This window comes from Mytilus trossulus, chromosome 3 (assembly GCF_036588685.1).
Source record: "Mytilus trossulus isolate FHL-02 chromosome 3, PNRI_Mtr1.1.1.hap1, whole genome shotgun sequence".
NCBI classification, from domain to species: domain Eukaryota; kingdom Metazoa; phylum Mollusca; class Bivalvia; order Mytilida; family Mytilidae; genus Mytilus; species Mytilus trossulus.
Genome location: NC_086375.1, coordinates 53,130,440 through 53,150,683, shown reverse-complemented (window position 1 = coordinate 53,150,683; position 20,244 = coordinate 53,130,440). Strand labels below are relative to the sequence as shown.

General features: G+C 30.1%; 1 protein-coding gene across 11 annotated transcripts in view; it reads right to left on the bottom strand.

The window, feature by feature from the left end:
* Nucleotides 1-778: 778 nt before the first annotated feature.
* Nucleotides 779-20,244, bottom strand: part of LOC134711825 (phospholipid-transporting ATPase IF-like) — a 52,903-nt gene continuing 33,437 nt past the window's right edge. The window contains exons 23-29 of one of the 11 annotated variants that reach the window (XM_063572734.1): nt 20,044-20,102; nt 14,864-14,943; nt 14,370-14,435; nt 13,696-13,802; nt 12,902-13,067; nt 10,562-10,592; nt 779-4,041 (exon numbers count right to left, since the gene is read on the bottom strand). In XM_063572734.1, coding sequence (XP_063428804.1) covers nt 3,971-4,041; nt 10,562-10,592; nt 12,902-13,067; nt 13,696-13,802; nt 14,370-14,435; nt 14,864-14,943; nt 20,044-20,102 — 580 coding nt within the window. In that variant the 3' untranslated portion in view covers nt 779-3,970. Of the gene's footprint in view, nt 4,042-10,233; nt 10,334-10,561; nt 10,593-10,751; nt 10,988-12,206; nt 12,264-12,525; nt 12,588-12,901; nt 13,068-13,695; nt 13,803-14,369; nt 14,436-14,863; nt 14,944-20,043; nt 20,103-20,244 lie in introns of those variants that run through there. The other 10 variants (XM_063572735.1, XM_063572740.1, XM_063572743.1 and 7 more) reach the window with 10 other exon arrangements.

Here is a 20,244-nt window from a genome sequence, read left to right as displayed (position 1 = left end):
CAATTATAATCAACCAACCAATCAGAACCTCAAAAACAAAAACCCTCACCCCATCTTGTATTTAAGCATATAAACAAAACAATAATGTTTCTTTGATGTTACTTTTCAACATAGTTGGTGCCTTTTGGAAATGATCAAAATCATGATTTTCTCGACTGCTTTAATATGATGAAAAATTAATTGTGAAATGATTGATATGTTTATAGTCTTCAATATATACACTTTTTTAATAGTTGTTATTGACTTTGAACAAGCTTTCAGTAACTGTGAACACCCTCAGACTTTTACTTTATGTGCTTTGTATCCATTCGATTGGTTTTCTGTGTGCTTTAATCTGATGAGTCAAGCATTTTTCAACTGATCGTTGAAGTTCGTTCCTGTAGTATGCTGTTAAACACGTGTCCCAGGTTTGTGGAAGGGGGGAGACAGCAAACATATTAAACCAAGCCGCATTCTGTATGTGCTGATCACAAGTCAGATCCTTTTATTAAATGGTTGTCGTTCATTGCTGTATATTTTGTTTGATTTTATTGGATTTTTCATCAATCAGGACAAATATTATCTAGGAATAAACACATTTGTCATGTTGATGCAAATCATAGCTTGTGTTTCGAGTTCTTTTTGTTGTTGAAGGTTGTACAGTTACATATAGTTGCTTTTGTCTATATAATTTGAACTGTGGTGGAAATTTGTCTCATTGGCAATCATACTATATATACTTCTTATTTATATATTAACATGGATTTAATTTTAATGGTCAATTATGAAGATTGTATAATTCATTTTTTATTTGCATAGTTAAGATTCAGTTGCATTGCTGTTTCAATTAGTACAAAAATAAACATATTATATATTAATAGAAAATAAATCATAATCAAAATCATGAAAAATTAAAATGCAATCAAAATATACAAATATAATAAGATACTTCAACAACTAAAAATATCACTTACAATATCAAATTTAAAGACGTTTTATCTGCTTTAGATTACTCATTTATCGGTAATTCGTATATTTTTCCTTTGATCTTACTGCCTAATATTTTCAAGTATCAACGTACTGGCTGCATCACTGAAAATATTAGGCAATACATTGTGTGACGTCATGACATTGTGTGACGTCATAATTACCGATAAACAGAATAATAGGTAGTTTCGTTTTTGATACTGACTATATCATGTGGAACATCTTAACTCACCCTAACGGGCTCGTCTAGATATTCCACATGATATAGTCAGTATCAAAACCTCAACTACCTATTATTTTATATTTATTAGTTATCTTTTCAGCTCTTCAATATGTGTATTAAGTCTTGTATTTTTTTTAATTTTGGCCTCAAACTTCACTAAAGAGACATTAATTTGGATGATATATTGCAGTAAAATAAATGCAGTTAATGTTATAAACAAAAGTAAGAAAAAAGTACTAAAACAAAAGGAAGTATTCACATTGATATGGCACTTTGATTATCTGCATTAAACACAAATGCAAAGATAACTTTCATGAACATATATTTCTCTCTTTTAGTTTAACAAAAATAAATGGATCCATATGTATTTACAACTTCTGAATATATTGTAAAACTGTCAACACAATGATATGTCTTCCCTGCTTTGTCAAACAGTACTACTTTTAATTAAGAAATTACTTAATGTGTGCATTTATTCTGCATACAGATATATGTATCAGATATCAGAATGTGATTTATTATCATTGCAATACTCAACATCTGAACTGAGGGACAAGACCTCATATTTAGTTTTAGTTAAGATACATAAAGCTAAATTAATGTATACAAAAATCTATCAAATGTCAAATATGCATCATTTAAAGTACTTATTATGAAATAGTTTTCATCAACAGACATAACTTCAGGTATTAAGACTACTGGTATCTCTGCTCTAAACATTTAGAAAAATAAAGGCAACAGTAGTATACTGCTGTTAGAAAAGTATTTCTATTGCTGGCTTCTTCACAACATGTCACCAGAGAAAATCATTTGCTCAAAGTTCAAAAGTTTATACCTCGTTTTACCATAATTAAATAGATATGTAAAATTCGTTTGTTTGTCTATAGGGTGATACCTACCAAAATAAAATATGCATTATAAATCAACCAGACAGAAATCCCTTAACATAAAACATAAAATTAAAAGACATTTAGAAGTCAGTTTACAATATTTACAATAGAAAAGTGTCCTAATTTACAAATTATATTATGCTGGTCAGTAAATTTGTTTGTCTGTCATTTGCTTTCATTCCTCCCCATGTTTTAAAATGAACAGGTTTATCAGACAAATGAAATTACCAGACTTGAGGGTATGTCAATCTCGTATATGCCACATGGATAGACAAAGTGAGACTGAATTTATCATCTAAAGATTCAATCAAAATTTTGTTGAAATATACTGGTAGTCAAGATGAATTATTGTCAAAAAAGATTTCATTTTTTCAAAGATATGACCATTTCTATGTTTTGAAATATTGATAAATAAAAATATTATTTGATAAAAAAAAGTTTATTGTAGGTGTAAAAGGATTCATTACCCCGTCTATGGATTTGAAGTAGTAATCATTATCAAAGGCAGAGAGATGAAAAAATTTAATAAGCAAAATATTATACACCTCCACCATAGGGGGTATAAGTACTAAAAACAATATAGTTAAATATGTAACAATCCCTGACCTTCTTACATCACAATTTAACAACACATTTATCAAAATATAACATAACAATAAATGAATCAACAAAACATATGTTCATATATACATAGAGGCAAAGCTTGTAACAATTTTTTTGTCATGATACTTCCATCTTGTCACATAAACTGAGGTAAGCAGAAGATTACAACTTAACAATCTAATGAGGCATATACATGTCAACTAATTTACTCCAATGCTTGCTGCCTTGGAAGAAAGATAACTCTATCAACTTTAAACTAAGTTTTATATTTTGATTTAAAAAAAATCTATTGATCTTATTTTAGACTTCTTTGTTTTCAACATCTCATGTTTTTATATGTTAAACCTGGAAACCTCCTTTTCTCATACATATGTAAGATTTTTTATTTCTGGTAAATTTCAAATTTGTTTTCCTATTTTCAATTTAAACCGTCAGAAAAATAGTTCATATAATTTGCTAAAAGGTAACTTTATAATGAAAATTCAAGAAGTTATCCAGTCATCAATAACTCATAAATTGAAAGCCTATTTTTATAAAGACCCTGACCCTATGGCAATAAAAGTAAATCTGTATTTATTTTGTGTGTGTGTGTTATTAGTGTATTGTTTGATAGATGGTTACTATAGTTCTACAGTGCCTTAAAGCTTACAACTCTAATTTGACATTCTAACCCTGAACCTATTTCATTGGTTTAAAGCTCATTTTGTGGCAAAGCATTGTATGATTTCATACAAATTTGGTATTCATGGTTCTTAAAATTTCTTAAGATTTGTTTCCATAAAAGTTTTTTAAAATTATGACAACAGACATCAGATATGAGGTAATTCAGGATATAGAAAAATTGATATGACAATTGGGTAGGAAAAAAGGATCTTAATGAAAAAAATATTATTTATACTATTTCCTATAAGGTAGGTAAGGTAAATATCAATATGACAGAAAAAACAAACTAAAGTCAACCTGCCATTTTTAATAATTAGCATCAGTAATTTATTAAATGGTCCAAATCACTTATTGATCCCTTTTTCTTTGTTTAGAAAATTGAAGTGATAATAAAACAATCAACTCCAGTGAAAATGATATACTTTAGATATTTAAGGTTTAGTTCTCCAACAAAAATATATCAAATATATAAGTACATTCCTTTACATAGGACAATGCAATATTTTGCAATCTTTTATAAATAAAACTGAATTAACAAATGAAATGATATGATTATCAACAACAATAAAAGATATATCACAAGTTTGTTTTCTGTACAAAGGATTTCAACTGTAGAGCATCACCACTATTTGTGACAAATTTCTCTGTCTCTAGGGGAGATAACTCCTTCAATGGAATCATCGATTCCGAATGTGGCTGAAAAAGAAAATAAAGCTATCATCATAATGAACAACACAAACTACTGAATGCCTTGAAAAATATAAAGAATTTTATCGAAAGTCCCTCATGTGATCGTGATACAAAGCTAAAAATTTGAATGCAATTGTACACTTCAAATCAAACATTCTACAAGTTAAATGTATAAGCTTTTGATCTCAATTTCCAAGTATTCTGGTGAGAACACAGAAACCAAAACATCACACTACAATGCTGACATACGAGAACTAATATTCCAGGAAAGTCCATGCTATCCCTAAAACAGTTGTATAGATTGTTTGTATCACTTATCCTGTTTGAGTTCTGTTTAAATAGTCGTTATTCAAAGTGTCTGTATAAATCTGTACATTTTCTAGACAGGTAATTCTATTATTGTGACTTCAATTCTTCATCAGAAAAATCGACTGTTTATATGTATATTGACATTAACACATGTATCACAAAGATTTACATCACTTCCTTTTTTAAATGTATATCATATTCAGAAAAAAACAAAGAGATCTCAGCGTGCTCACCATCTGGCTCACAATGTACTGTCTGTTAGCTACAGAACAATTAACCTTGGGTGGTTGTCTACAAACTAAGGAGCAAAAGGAAAATATCTTCAAAAATGAGTTTGAGTTTTATGGAAGGTCAAATAGATTTCCTATTTTTTACATATTAATACATGACTACACACACATCATAACTTAAGTTGGGCTGTTACTCTTTTTTTATTATTTATTTCAAAGTTGTTTTTGTGTTCTATTTCTTTTTATTCTTATTTTGTACCACTTTAATCTTCTGTCTAATTTATACAAATGTTAAATACTATGTAATGTATGTATGCTCTTATACATTGTGTTTTAAAATATGTTAAATGAAGACCTCAAAAGTTTAAATTTGTGTTTATGCAAATTAAGTTTATTAAACTAAACACATGTATCATTAATCATATAGTAACAATCAACTATATATTACATAGATTACAAATCTTATACCTTAATATAAACCATGTAAAGAATTTTTTTGTAGTGCTAAAAATAGTATATTGAAAAACCAATATTTGTAATGAGGAAATACTTTTTTATTAGATCATAGTTAACCTTTACCAATCTGCTTCATTAGTTTTTGAATTTTGATGGCTGTTGGTTTTTTTTTTAAATTTTAGAGTCCACATTTACTCTATGGAATTTTTAATTTTTAATAATGTTATTGTAGTTCATAGCTTGCATACCTGCCAACTGTCACTATTTGTGGGAAATTTCCCACATGGAGGCTCCCAAATAAAAATTTTGAAAGAGCAATGTTGTCCACAATTTTAAACAAAACAATTAATTTTACAATGGCTATAGGCTCGTAAAAGTATGAAGAAGCATTAAAACAACATTAAAGTGAACGTGCAGGTCCCCCTTGAAAACTTGAGTCTTATGTAGACGAAACCCGCATCTGGCGTATTAAATTTAATCTGGTGCATTTGATAACTATTTTGTAGGACTATAAGAGCTATCTTGCATGTAAAATCCTCCATCATCATTTTTAGTGAAGGGCATGATGATGGGGAGGGGGGGGGGGGGGGGGGGATGTCTCTTCACGATTCACGAGTTGATTTTTTTGTCAATCATGATTCACAGAAAATAAATTTTCATGATCTCAATAGCAAAAATGTACCGATCACGAAAAACAAAAGTTACCCATCAGGCCCCTCATTAGTTATTTGGTTTTCTACCGACTCCTTACAGATTCATAGAATATTAGTGAAAACCATAAGAGATTCAGACTTCTGCCTCATCCCCTATGAATTTGTAACAAACCATGATATCTAACATATAGTATTGTACTCTTGCATTGATATGTAAACATCTAAAATGCATAAATGTTGATATATATCTGTGTATTGGAACTTGTGGTAAGATCAGTGATTGGCTGTATATATTATGAATCAAATTCAATTGCAGTCAGGTGTTTAAACATGCATATCATTCAATGTAGATTATGTAATACATTTTGAAATGCTGAAAATTTTCAAATTTATAAACTGTTAATGATAAGTAAAATCAAAATAACATTTTTTATTTTTAAAGAAATTGACACTGGGCATCCTCAAACTGAGATAAATTTTAGACAAATTGTTAAAAAGATATAACCAAGAAACCAAAATTTGTCCCAATTCTGTCTATTTATTAATTATATGACCTTGACTTTTAAGTAATTGACCTCAAAATAAATATATGTCTTCCCTTATTTAATAAGGCACTATCACATAAAGTTTGGTAAATGTTGGAAATACATGTATGTTTCAAAAGATAACATTTGGAAAACCAAATTTGACCACAATTTTAGTCTATTAAAAACTGCTGTGACCTTAACCTTAGACCTAATGATCCCAAAATGTATTTTATAAGGGTTTTCCTAATTCCAAAGAAAATAATCAAACCAAATTTGATGGCACATAAGAATTTGCATAGAAACTGAATCTTGACTCCCAGACATATTGATGCATATTGATATTTTGATTAACTGATAATAAATTTATTAGGATGTATTTGGGTATTTTGGAAGTGTTTTCAGCATATTAAAAGTCACAAAGCCAATAAATGCAATTTTATTAAGACCTAAGCAGGGTGATATAGACAGTGGCAGTGGTGGATCCAAAAATATCATAAGTGAGGGCCAACTGACTTCCTAAGAGGGGGCCTGCTCTAGTCATGCTTCAGTGATTTCTAAAAAAGGGGGTACAAGGTTTCCTTGGCCACCCTCCCCCTAAATCCGCCTTTGAATAGGATGACCTGTAATACATATTAAAAGAGTTTGTTGCAACTTAGCTTAATATATATTGCCCTTCCACTTTGATTTAAAATGACAGTAAACATCCATAAAATTATAATAAAAAAAAACATTGATAACATTGGATCTTTTTTACTCTTTAAAAATCATCTACATACGAAAAAAAATACAGAAAGACATCTTCATCACGAATACATGTAAACAGAATTAATAACGAAATGACATTCAAACATGCCAATTACAAACAATAAATATGTCATGTATATAAACATACATATAATACTACATAACTAGAACATGTGCATGTTAATTAGGTAAAATATGAAATGGTTAACATACACAGGATATAAATCACTAAAAATTTACCTTTTATCCTGTTTATCATGTTAATGAGAAATATATATAGTCATAATTTTATGTTAGTTCAAAAGCTACCTGTATATATAGATTCATAACTTTATGTTAGTTCAAAAGCTACATGTATATATAAATTCATAATTTTATGTAAGTTTAAAAGCTACATGTTTATAAATGGTTTATTAAGGTAGGTGTCAGCCCTCAAAAGATGGGAAAGTTAACAATTAGAAAAGAAAATTAATAAAAAAAGGATATTGGAAATATTATTTCTCTTATGAATTGTAGTTGTGGGAGCATTTAACAACAACAAAAAATTAGTTGTCTTTGAACAGAAAAAAAGATTTCAAGAATAGAAACAGCTTCCAAAATTGAATCAACCAGTCAGATCCTTACTACACAAATCCTTGAATCAACTGATCAACCTTATATACGATACTCTACTATCAGTTCTTACTATCTATAATATAAAGTAATAAAACACTCTTATATATTAACTACGCTACCACCCTTCACTGGTCTCATAATCCCGATCTATTGAACACTTTGTATTTGCAATAGCACAAAATCTATATGTTTGAAAACGTCAAAATGTACTACAGAACATGAAATACAGAAATGTAATATCTTCAACATGAAAGACAAAAATTTCATAACTTCAACATGAAATACTGAAATTATATAATTCTAACATGTAAAAAAAAAAGTACAACATTCAACACAGACAACATGAAAAAAAAACTGACTACAGAAAAAGCTGAACCCTAAAGCAATCTTTTTGGAAATGTAAAGCAACTCTGTTTCCATATGAACAAAAGGAAATGTCAAGTTCAGTTTTCACAGTGTTATATAGAATCTTATTCAATGTTTTTTTATTGTATTGAGTTTAAAAGATTTGAAAATTTATATGACACATTGAGGAGTAGAATGACAGATGTTTACAATCTTAAGTGTTACTGAAGTCACTCTTAGATATTAGAATAACATAATAAAAACACTTAAGAATCAGCCAGAACCAGCAGTATTCCCTTACATGAGAGGGAGGAAGGGGGTCACAACAAACAAATTTGGGAACAGATTCAAGCTGAAGTTTAGTACAAACTTCATTCAAATAATGATGTTCACGAACATATTATATATTTCCCAGTTTTCAACTAGTTAGTGACACCTTAATTAGAGATTATTCAAACAGGAGCTATCATTTTACATCTTAATTACATACAAAGATCAGTACAAAGTTTGAACAAATATCAAAGCAGGAGATCTAAAGGAACATTTATGACCCATTTCCATATCAATTTCTACCCATTGTTATTTAATCTTACACCTAATTGATAATCATATATTGAGAATAAAGGGCTGCGCTTTAGTGCATAATACGCCCGTTGCTCTTTTAACTTGTCTTTTATTGGAAAATTCCCCCTTTTTTAAGCATAAAAATTCATAACAAGAAAATGTGAAATCTGAAATTTATAAAAATTGAAAGGGAGTTTACATCAATAGATATAAACAATTCACCAAAGTTTCATGGACATTGGTGAAAGCCTTTTTGAGTTATTGTCCGAAGTGTTAAAAATCCCCCTTTTTTTATGAAAAAAGCCCCATAAATCCAAAACTTAAAATCTGAAATTTATAAAAATTTAAAGGGAGTTTACATCAATAGATATAAACAATTCACCAAAGTTTAATGGACATTGGTGGAAGCCTTTTTGAGTTATTGTCCGAAGTGTTGAAAATCCCCCCTTTTTTATGAATAAAGCCCCATAAATCCAAAACTTAAAATCTGAAATTAAAAAAAAACGAAAGGGAGCTTACGTCAATAGATATAAACAATTCACCAAAGTTTCATGGACATTGGTGGAAGCCTTTTTGAGTTATTGTCCGAAGTGTTGAAAATCCCCCCTTTTTTATGAATAAAGCCCCATAAATCCAAACTTAAAATCTGAAATTTAAAAAAAACGAAAGGGAGCTTACGTCAATAGATATAAACAATTTACCAAAGTTTCAGGGACATTGGTCAAAGCCTTTTTGAGTTATTGTCCGAAGTGTTGAAAATCCCCCCCTTTTTATGAAGAAAGGCCCATAAATCCAAAACTTAAAATCTAAAATTAAAAAAAAACGAAAGGGAGCTTACGTCAATAGATATAAACAATTCACTTAAGTTGCATGGAAATTGGTGAAAGCGTTTTTGAGTTATTGTCCGAAGTGTGGACGATGAACGGACGGACAGACGGACGGACAACGGTATACCATAATACGTCCCGTCCCGGGCGTATAAAAACTGACCCAATCCAGGTTCGTGTCCACATTTAACTTCATATAAGAAAATAGGAAGACAACCTCCCATCTATGAAATAAATACTCCAAAAATTCTTAAAGATATGACTTAGCCTAAAAAACAAAACAAATCGAGAAGAGAATGGATGTCCTATTTTATCAAATAATATTTCAATATTATACATTTAATAAATTGAAATATTCAGGGCCTTGGTGGTCCAGTGGACAACATATTTCACCTTCATTATCCCTAGTCTGTCAACACTGAGTTTGAATCCCACAAATTGAATGATGTGTTGAATCTAATCTTTACATATAAACTTGTTTTCTTGTCAAACATAGGTGGTTCTGAACCATGAACATAGACTTCCTCCACCAATAAAAAACTGGCTGACAAGATTGCTGAAAGTGTGTTAAACACCAGCAATTAATCAATCGTTTCAAAGTTAGGAGCATCTTTTGTGATTGCTAATTGAATGTAAAGAACAGATTTTTTTTTTTTTTTTTTTGTATCTGATGATCATATGCCCAATTCCAATTTAGAAACTGACAAAACATTAATATTGGAAGCAAAAAATATTAAAAGAGTTAAAGATCACTATTTTATGTCAATTTAGGAATTAAACAGTTTACTGCCAACAACCTGCAAACTTGTTTCCCAGTTGATGTGATTGAGATAAATATAAACACTTGTGTGAAAACTGTAAATGACAAACAAACCTAGAGGAACTACAGTGTTATTAGTGTTAGTAACCAAACAAGTGACACACGTTACCTAATATTCATTATCCATAATGTTAACGGTAGACAATGTAAGTTTCCCTGCACGCTTCGTAAATGAAACCGAATATTTATCTTCATTAGATTGGTAAGCCTTCAAGCAAAACAGGACACAAATAACAAAATACACAAAATACATTAACATTTCAGAGGTAACAAATCAGGGTACAATTCCATGCTGGAAAACAATGCATCACATTACACATGAAGGCTTAATCCATGCTGCAATTTTTCATTCTTTAGGTAATAATTTACAGATTTTGTATTTCATCTTAGAATTAATACCCTGAATTGTTGTCTCTCAAATCATTCAATGCTTTACCATTTTCATAGCAATATACTTGGCAATCAATCTATGAAATGTAAAATATTTGTAAAAAAAATCTGAAAATAAAACTGGAACACAATAAGCCAATTAATTAGTTTTTTGCTGGCCATATTTAAACTATACAGAAGATAGTAATATTACATTTTTTTTAAGAAAATAAACTAATTGAGTTTAGATTTTAAAAGCTTTTGCTATTATATGCAACATCAAATTTTGAATACAACTATGTGGATAAAATGCATATTCTACTTTTTTTAAAATCCTCCTTCACTCAACATAATTGGTTTAACTTCATGAATATTAAGTAAAAATAACTTTAAAACGAGAAACAAACATCCCTAATAAAAACAGATCAACTAATAACAATATGATGTTGACTTACTATTCTCTGTGTTGGGGTTTTACTTGCATTTGTCTTGTCTATATGATTTAATCAGAAATTATCAGTACAAAATAGTGAAAAGCAAATAGTGCAATTTTAGGGCAAAACATACCTGTCCATTAAAGTTCAAAATTTAAGTTATTTAATGTGCTAAATATATACTCAAAAGCTAATTGTTTATTGTGCTGCATACACTTCTATGCTTTGCAAATATTCTTTACAAGTAAAGGGAATGAATAAAACTTTAAAAAAAATAAGCTTTCATTATGCATTAGAGATTCCTGTCAAAAACAATTCAAAACATTGGAGCCAAATGTTCTCTATCAAGCAATTATTCTAATTGCATAATAACTAAACTAGAAGTTTGAAAGCTGTTACCTTTAATTACCTGACCCACAGAAATATTTATGTCTATTAGATAAGGAAACCCTGTCTATGCTGGTTAAGAAGCAATTGTTTACCCTGTCCATGTAACTTATCTTCCAAATAAATTTGTCAAAAACACTTTGTAATTTGATATGGCAAGGATTCAATCAGTGGCAGATCCAGAACTTTTCCTAAAAAAAAGGGGGGACTGACTCCAGTCATGCTTCAATGATTCCCTATATAATCAACCAAATTTTTCCCACGAAAAAAAGGGGGGGGGGGGGCTGCTGTTTATAGTTGTCTGATCATATATAGAACTTCTCAGCATTCTAGCAACATGTTATAAAAAAAAATTACTGTTTGAACTGCCATCAATAACTGAATAGATTAAAATACAATATTGAAGAACAAGGCTGAGATAATTCACTGAAGATTTGGAGGGAAAATAATTTGAACTTTCTGTCCTTAAATAAAAAATGTCTGCCTTTATCAAGTGTAGGGGGAAGTAAGTGGTTGTCATTAAGGTCTGTTATTTCAGTATATGTTGGTAGGTAGATTTACATATGGGATGGAGGCTTATATGTTTTGATAGATTTCTGATGCTTCATTCAGTTAATGTTAAAACCTGTCAGTTCCTGGCTTATCTTAATAAAAAGAACAGACACAATGAGTCAATTTTTTACTAATAATTTTTTTTAAAGGTTAACCAAATATTTCATGTGTCTAATATTAAACCTTCTGTCAGACGTATTGTTTGACAAAAGTTTTAAATACTTAGCAGAACTTTTTTTAAAACTATTATCCCAGGAGTTGGGGGAAAATGCATTTTGCTGCTGAAAAGCATTATTAAAGCAGTTGAGGGCAAAACTTTTTTTAAGAAAAAGCACTTACATATGATTCTATAGACAATCATATCAGTCTGTTAAAACCATCTGCCTAAAATTCAAACTTTTAAAAATACCATTGAAAAACAATTAGAATACTTTTTCATACTGCCTATCATTTATATTAATCTTGGCGCTTCTAAAATTGCACTATTTTTGCCACAAGAAAACACCGTTCCACAAGACATATTATTTTAAAATTGATATATGCATAAGTTTATATAAATTTAAAGTGTCAATTCCAAAAATATCTCAAGACGAATGAAAAAAAAACTATCGTGTTGAAAATTGAAAGGGTTAACCCTTGTAATCAAATTGAAAATTACCTTTTACATTTCATTCAGTACAAAATGCATCCAGAATCCTTTGCCATTCAGGAAGTGATATCCTGTAATTTAAGAAAAGGAAGGTATGAACCCATTTGGATACCCATTATTAAAAATGGTCAAATTAATTTCATTTAAAAGGATTGGAGTTGTGAGTTACTGTCTTGGCTATTGAATACCATGTAGTACAATTGCATGTAACTTTAACAACCACAAAAATGTACAAGTAATGAGCAAAATATTAAAGTGGAAACTGCTTGAATGGCAAAGGAGTCCTTTTAGAAACTTAGTAATATATATGTACCCATATAAGATATCTAATTAATTTTTGGATGCACAAGACAAAATCTTTACATGAATATGTTTAGGTACCTACCCTTCTGCTGTCATTTTTTGCCCTCTGTATATCAGTAATACAACGTATTAGAATATCAGGTAACAAGGCAATCACAATCAATATGATCATACACAACCATATTGGTCCACACGACACATGTACAAAAAATAAATGATAAAAGTCTTGATGGGTGATGATCAAGTCTCTGAAAAAATAATAATAGTTTCAATCATTTTTTTATCCAAAGTACTAGACATCAACCTTCTTATAATAAGAATGGGTTAAAGTAGATATTTTATCATCAATTATATCACCATTCCAATGTTATGATGGTGTTTACCTCCCTTTTGTTTTAAGAAATCCTACTGTATTGATTGATTGTATGCAACTGTCACACAAGTGAGATTAGGTAGCTATAAAACCAGGTTTAATCCACTGTTTTCTACACAAGGAAATGCCTGCAATAAGTCAGGAATATGACAGTTGTTATCCATTCCTTTGAGGTGTCGGAGTTTTTGATTTTGCAATTTGATAGGGATTTTTGTTTTGAATTTTCAATATTTTTGTTAAAAAACTTTTTGATTGATTAAAAATCATTGAGTGATACAGTGGTTGACAAACTGAGACTTCAGTAACTGTTTTTCTAATTAAGCTTTCAAAATTTTGACACAATACATTTGTAACTAGAAACAAATCAATATTCAGCATCAGTATTTTTAGGAAATGAATAACTTGATATGTGGTTTTAATAATCCAAAACAACTACCTATTAGTGTCAAAATACATCTAGAAATGAGAGATAAAGCTGAATCTAGTGTAACAAGACTACTTACGGCCATAACAAGCCAGTATAAAGTGATGTCATTGCAACATTCCCCACAAAGGCAAAAATATAAGAGAAGAAAATTGGTGCACTCCAGTAATATGTTTCTAATCCAAGCTGAAAAGATAAAATGAAAAGTAGTCATTTATATTTCTAAAATATGAAATGTTCCATTTATGATAAAGTTGTCTGTATAATATTTATTTCCCATTAGACACTATTTTTATTTAGTTCAAGTAAAACAATTCCTTCACATCTAAAAAAAAGTTAAATTCGATTCTTATATTTTATAACAATTTTTTAATAGCTTAATATTTGCAGTTTACAGATTCATAATATCAGTTTCAAGGGAAAAAAGAGATGCTGTTAATGAGCACATGCATTATCCACTATCACACATAAAGGTCTATTTCAATAACCAAGAGTGCACAGTGACTGCACACACTGAAATGTCTAGTCTTCTTTACTAAAAATTGATAGTCCTAAATATAATGCCTTACTATAACTATCACATTAACTTAACATGATCCAAGAAAATGAGGTCAAGGTCATATAAACCAAACAAGAAATACATGTACACCAGCCTGCAATACACTACATATTGTTGACCTACAAAAAAAGTCTGTTTGATTATGCTCATTGTATGTTCATGTATTTCTTTTTCAGAAGATGAGCATTCATTACCTTTATATTCACAGCTAATACACATGTAATATACACTACTGAGCCAAGCATCCAATTGTCCATCATCTGAAAATAGTTTATAATTTTTCAAATCAATTTTATAATTCAAAAAAATTATTTAACCACTGGTAACATTACCATGGTTAAAATTCTGTTGCTCAACTTCTTTTTAAACCTCTGTTACATAAGCTACTCTTTGATAAATTCTCAGTGAATATTAATTTTCATTAAAATAAGGTATTATTATCACATTTCCTCTAGTCTTTAAAGAACTGTTTGATCAATAAATATAATCAATTGTTAAAAACTCATTGAATGGTACAACAAAGTAGATGTATTAAATCCTGAAAAATGCTAATAATTCCTAAAACTGAAAGGCAAAACCTTTTGCAATATAACTACATAGATGAAAAAAACCAATAACAATAGGTAATAATGCTAACAACATTCATATTCAATCTCTGTTTTATATACATTCATATGCATAGTCCTACCTTTCCATTTTTATAAAATGTAATGTCGCCGTCAAACATCAGAAACACACCAAAGAAAAATATGACAGCGTGCCATAAACCTGAAAGATAAAAACGAATATAGAATGTACTATAAGTATGATCCAGTGAATTCAATTGTAAAAGATGTCTTATTTTAATTCCAATTTAAGTTTCCTTTTCATATTTCAAACAGTACCATCCAATTGTAGACAAGAAAATCGATAACAATGTTTTTATTTTCAAGGGGCAAAAATCTTGTTAAATATTCTGTCTGCCCGGTTCCAAGACATTTCTGATATCAGCCTTTGATAAAAAAAACTTTTCAAAAATTTGACAAGAAGAGTTGGTGCAATGATGCTTACTATATGGACCATAATTTGCTATTGGGCTCCGTTTCCTATAACTATAGAAAAGTGATAAAATGTGAATTACTGTAAGAAAAGTTGCAACTACATCTAAAGATGCCATTATTTTTATCAACATACAAGTGTATGCTACTCCTCCCTAGAAATTTTTTTAAAATATACGAATTTCAAAGATTCTACAACCGTATTTTTGGGTCGTTTCTCGCGTTACTTATTGCTTCCGAAGAGCATAACGCTGACTGATTTATAGATAATCGTCACCGGCAAATTCGTAACTTTTGCTTTCAAATAACAAAGAACATCGACCAATAAAAATAGTGAGAAGAAAATGCCTAGAACTATAAGTATTTATGTAGCAGATATAAGAACAGTGGCGTGATTTTTGTGTCCGATTTCGTAATGCAATTTTTAGATGATGTAATCTGCTTTGTTGTAATAGAATTCTTTTAAACAATATGCAAATATGAACTCTCGCGAGATGTTCAAACAGGTAAATCCGAGATGATTTACATTCTTGTTTTGATCTTTGTAATAATTAAGTAAGAAAATTACGTTGTCGTTATGCGTTACATTTCACACGAAACAGAAGTCCAGTTATTTATTAAAATTGTTTTTGTCCTTAAGTTCTAACCATTTCCGGTCATACGTGAAACACGTGACTAACATGTGATAACGCCATTACGGCCGGATGTACGAAATACTAGGTCTAAACATTGTTTTTGTTTCCAACGGGATGTTAGCAAACATAATCTGTAGACTTGTTTCGTCTTGTTTAAAAGAGAACTAGAGGCTCTAAAGAGCCTGTGTCGCTCACCTTGGTCTATGTTAATATTAAACATTGTACACAAATGAATTCATGACAAAATTGTGTTTTGGTGATGGTGATGTGTTTGAAGATCTTACTTTACTAAACATTTTTGCTGCTTACAATTATCTCTATCTATAACAGTAGTTTCTGTGGAAAATGTTAGTGAAAATCTACAAATTTTGTGAAAATTGTTAAAAAATGACTATGAAGGGCAATAACTCCTCAGGGGGTCAATTGACTATTTTGGTCATGTTGACTCATTTTTAGTTCTTACTTTACTGTACATTATTGCTGTTTACAGTTTATCTCTATCTATAATAATATTCAAGATAATAACAAAACTAGAGGCTCCAAAGAGCCTGTGTCGCTCACCTTGGTCTATGTGAATATTAAACAAAGGAAGCAGATGGATTCATGACAAAATTGTGTTTTGGTGATGGTGATGTGTTTGTAAATCTTACTTTACTAAACAGTCTTGCTGCTAACATTTATCTCTATCTATAATGAACTTGGCCCAGTAGTTTCAGTGGAAAATGTTAATAAAAATTTACAAATTTTATGAAAATTGTTAAAAATTGACTATAAAGGACAATAACTCCTTAGGGGGTCAATTGACCATTTCGGTCATGTTGACTTAATTGTAAATCTTACTTTGCTGAACATAATTGCTGTTTACAGTTTATCTCTTTCTATAATAATATTCAAGATAATAACCAAAAACAGCAAAATTTCCTTAAAACTACCTTAAAAGGGGCAGCAACCCAACAATGGGTTGTCAGATTTATCTGAAAATTATAGGGGCAGATAGATCTTCATCTGATAAACAATTTTACCCCTGTCGAATTTGCTCTAAATGCTTGGGTTTTTGAGTTATAAGCCAAAAACTGCATTTTACCCCTATGTTCTATTTTTAGCTGTGGCGGCCATCTTGATTTGATAGTCGGGTCACCAGACACATTTTTAAAACTAGATACCCCAAAGATGATTGTTGCCAAGTCTTGATTAATTTGGCCTAGTAGTTTCATAGGAGAAGATTTTTGTAAAAGATAACTAAGATTTACGAAAAATGGTTAAAAATTGACTATAAAGGGCAATAACTCCTAAAGGGGTCAACTGACCATTTCGGTCATGTTGACTTATTTGTAAATCCTACTTTGCTAAACATTATTGCTATTTACAGTTTATCTCTATCTATAATAATATTCAAGATAATAACCAAAAACAGCAAAATTTCCTTAAAATTACTGATTCAGGGGCAGCAACCTAACAACGGAATGTCAGATTCATCTGAAAATTTCAAAGCAGATAGATCTTAACCTGATAAACAATTTTACCCCATGTCAGATTTGCTCTAAATGCTTTGGTTTTTGAGTTATAAGCCAAAAACTGCATTTTACCCCTATGTTCTATTTTTAGCCATGGCGGCCATCTTGGTTGGTTGGCAAGGTCACCGGACACAATTTTCAAACTAGATACCTCAATGATGATTGTGGCCAAGTTTGGTTAAATTTGGCCCAGTAGTTTCAGTGGAGAAGATTTTTGTAAAAGTTAACGCCGGACGCAGGACGACGACGACTGACGACGACAGATGACGGACGCCAAGTGATGAGAAAAGCTCACTTGGCCCTTCAGGCCAGGTGAGCTAAAAATACAATTGTCAAAGAGATTGCGCCGGTGGTCTGTTATTTTTCCTATGTGCATAATGTTACATACAATCCTGTGTGAAAAAAAAAGCCCAATGACTTGACAAAATCGATTTCATATTTGACAGGCGTTAGAACACACTTCGTTTCCCGAGAAATGACGTGAAGAGTCCTTGGAAAAATCAATCGAAATTACGTCTCTTATCATTGTACCAATGCTCGTTGGATTGATTTAACTTCAGCAGTAAATATTACTGGATATTTTAGGTGAATAAATATAATTTAATAACAAATACATGTTTATATACCGTTACACTTAGAATGTACAAAGTTGGAATCCTGTCACAGTTTTTAATTAATATTTTTTTTTCATGTTCTGCAAACACTTATCAGAAATGCAATAAACTTGTCAAAGGAGAAGTAAACTTTTACCATGCATGACTTGAAAGGAAGTACTTTATTGATTTTAGCCCACTAAAGTAGGTTAAAATGTGGAAACCATGTAGATGGTGTACAGGTCAAAAGTATCACATTGTGACTATTTTAAAGATTTTAATTCCAAGTTAAAAGTTTTTTTCTTTACTCGATTTAAAGAATGTTACATTGCCAATGATTTGGAATAAATTGTATATAACTGGAATATCAAAACCAAATATAAATACATTTTTTTTGCTTAAACATCAAGATACAACGATTATGGTATCCTGTATCAATGGAGAAAATATGGAAAATTCTGAATAAATTGTACTAATTGTTTTCAAAACAAGCACATATTTAGGAGTTTTATAATACTGTTACATTTAAGATGGATTTTAAGAAAAAGTATACTGTTCAGATTATTTTAAGCAGATTTTGCAATAAAATAAAACTAAAAAAATGCTTTCGGTTTCTTTTGGTTTCCTGTCAGGTTTAAAAAAAACTTTAATATAACATTGAAAATAGATTTTAAATATTAACATGAAGCAAGTAACACTAGTAATGGTGTTTATTTATGCCTTTTGAATTATATTCTGCAAAATAAAGAAAATAAAGATTGGTTTCCTGTTTGGTTTCATGTCACGTAAACGGTGAATCAAAATGTATTAATTTTTTCTCGAAAAACTCAATTGTTCCATTCATACTATTCTAACACCAACACAACCCACAAAATAAAAGTTAAAATTTTAGAACTTATAAAAAAGGATACAAAAAGAAACCAAAGGCCGAATACCAAATTATGGTCCATATATGTAATGTTCAATATAAATTACATTTCATAAGGTCATAACTCCAGTTAAAATAAAATATCAGTGCACACTGATTTTCAGACTCACAAAAGATGTTGCAATATAAATTTCCTAACAATCTTACAAAAAATATCGGCTGACGATGCAATTTCAATAAAATTTGTTTTTTCAAGGGTAATAACTCCTTCAAAAATACTAATACCGAGTGCTCGTGCTGATTTGGGTTGCCTGCTTTACTTATGGGGTTGAGTTTACAAATGTAAGTTGAAAATATTGATATTTTATTACAATTTTCACATAAACTAAACATTATAAATGTTATATGAAAATGAGGTCACAGTCAGATGAACAATGTCAGATAGACATGTACACCTAACAATCATTCCAAACACTAAATACAGTTGACCTATTGCTTATAGTACCTGAGAAACAGATCGAACCTAAAAATTGTTACATTGAAATATGAACCATAAAAATCATGTTAAGGTTATATGAACCTACAGGACAGACCTGTACACCTTACAAGCACTCTATACACCAATTTGCTAATATTATCTAAGACATAGACCAAACAACAAAACCTAAGCATTGTCTAATGAACAATGAAATTGAGGTCAAGGAAAGATGAAACCTGCCAGGCGGACATGTACACCTTACAATCATTCCATACACCAAATATACTTGACCTGTAAATGCTTATATTTCCTGAGACAGGGAATTGACCACATAACTTAAATGAACTCTAGCTGAGAAAGTTGTGTATGTAACCAGGGATCCATCAAAATAAAGTTATCCTTTTACTAATATATGAGTATTTCACTAAACAAAAAAATATTGTTGCTCTTTTAAAGCAGTCACTGAACCATGAAATTGAGGTCTAGGACATGGACATATGATAGATGCAAACATAATAACATGAGAAATATATAAACAGGTATGAAGCATTCAACCTTTAAAAATATAAAAGCTCCTTTCGCAACTGCAGCCTGGAGGATTGTTATCCCTTAAATGTTGTTTCAGGTTATACAAAACCAAAGAATCTTGCATTTAACATGTTAACATAAAGTAACATTTCTTATATATCTGATCCAGATTTTGATGAATGGAATGACTAATATTACATGAATGATCTTCTTACCTAAGGCATTCCACTGTATGAAATATTTTTTACTTAATTTGCAATTTCTTGTTATTTTTCTGAAAGATAAAAGGATCATGCAATTCTAAAGGCTAAGTACAACAACAAGAAATTAACTGAAATGACTGTTGATAAACTGTAAATATATAAGTTTTCTCTAAAATTCTGAGTATAGAATGAACTAGAAACAGTTCATTATCA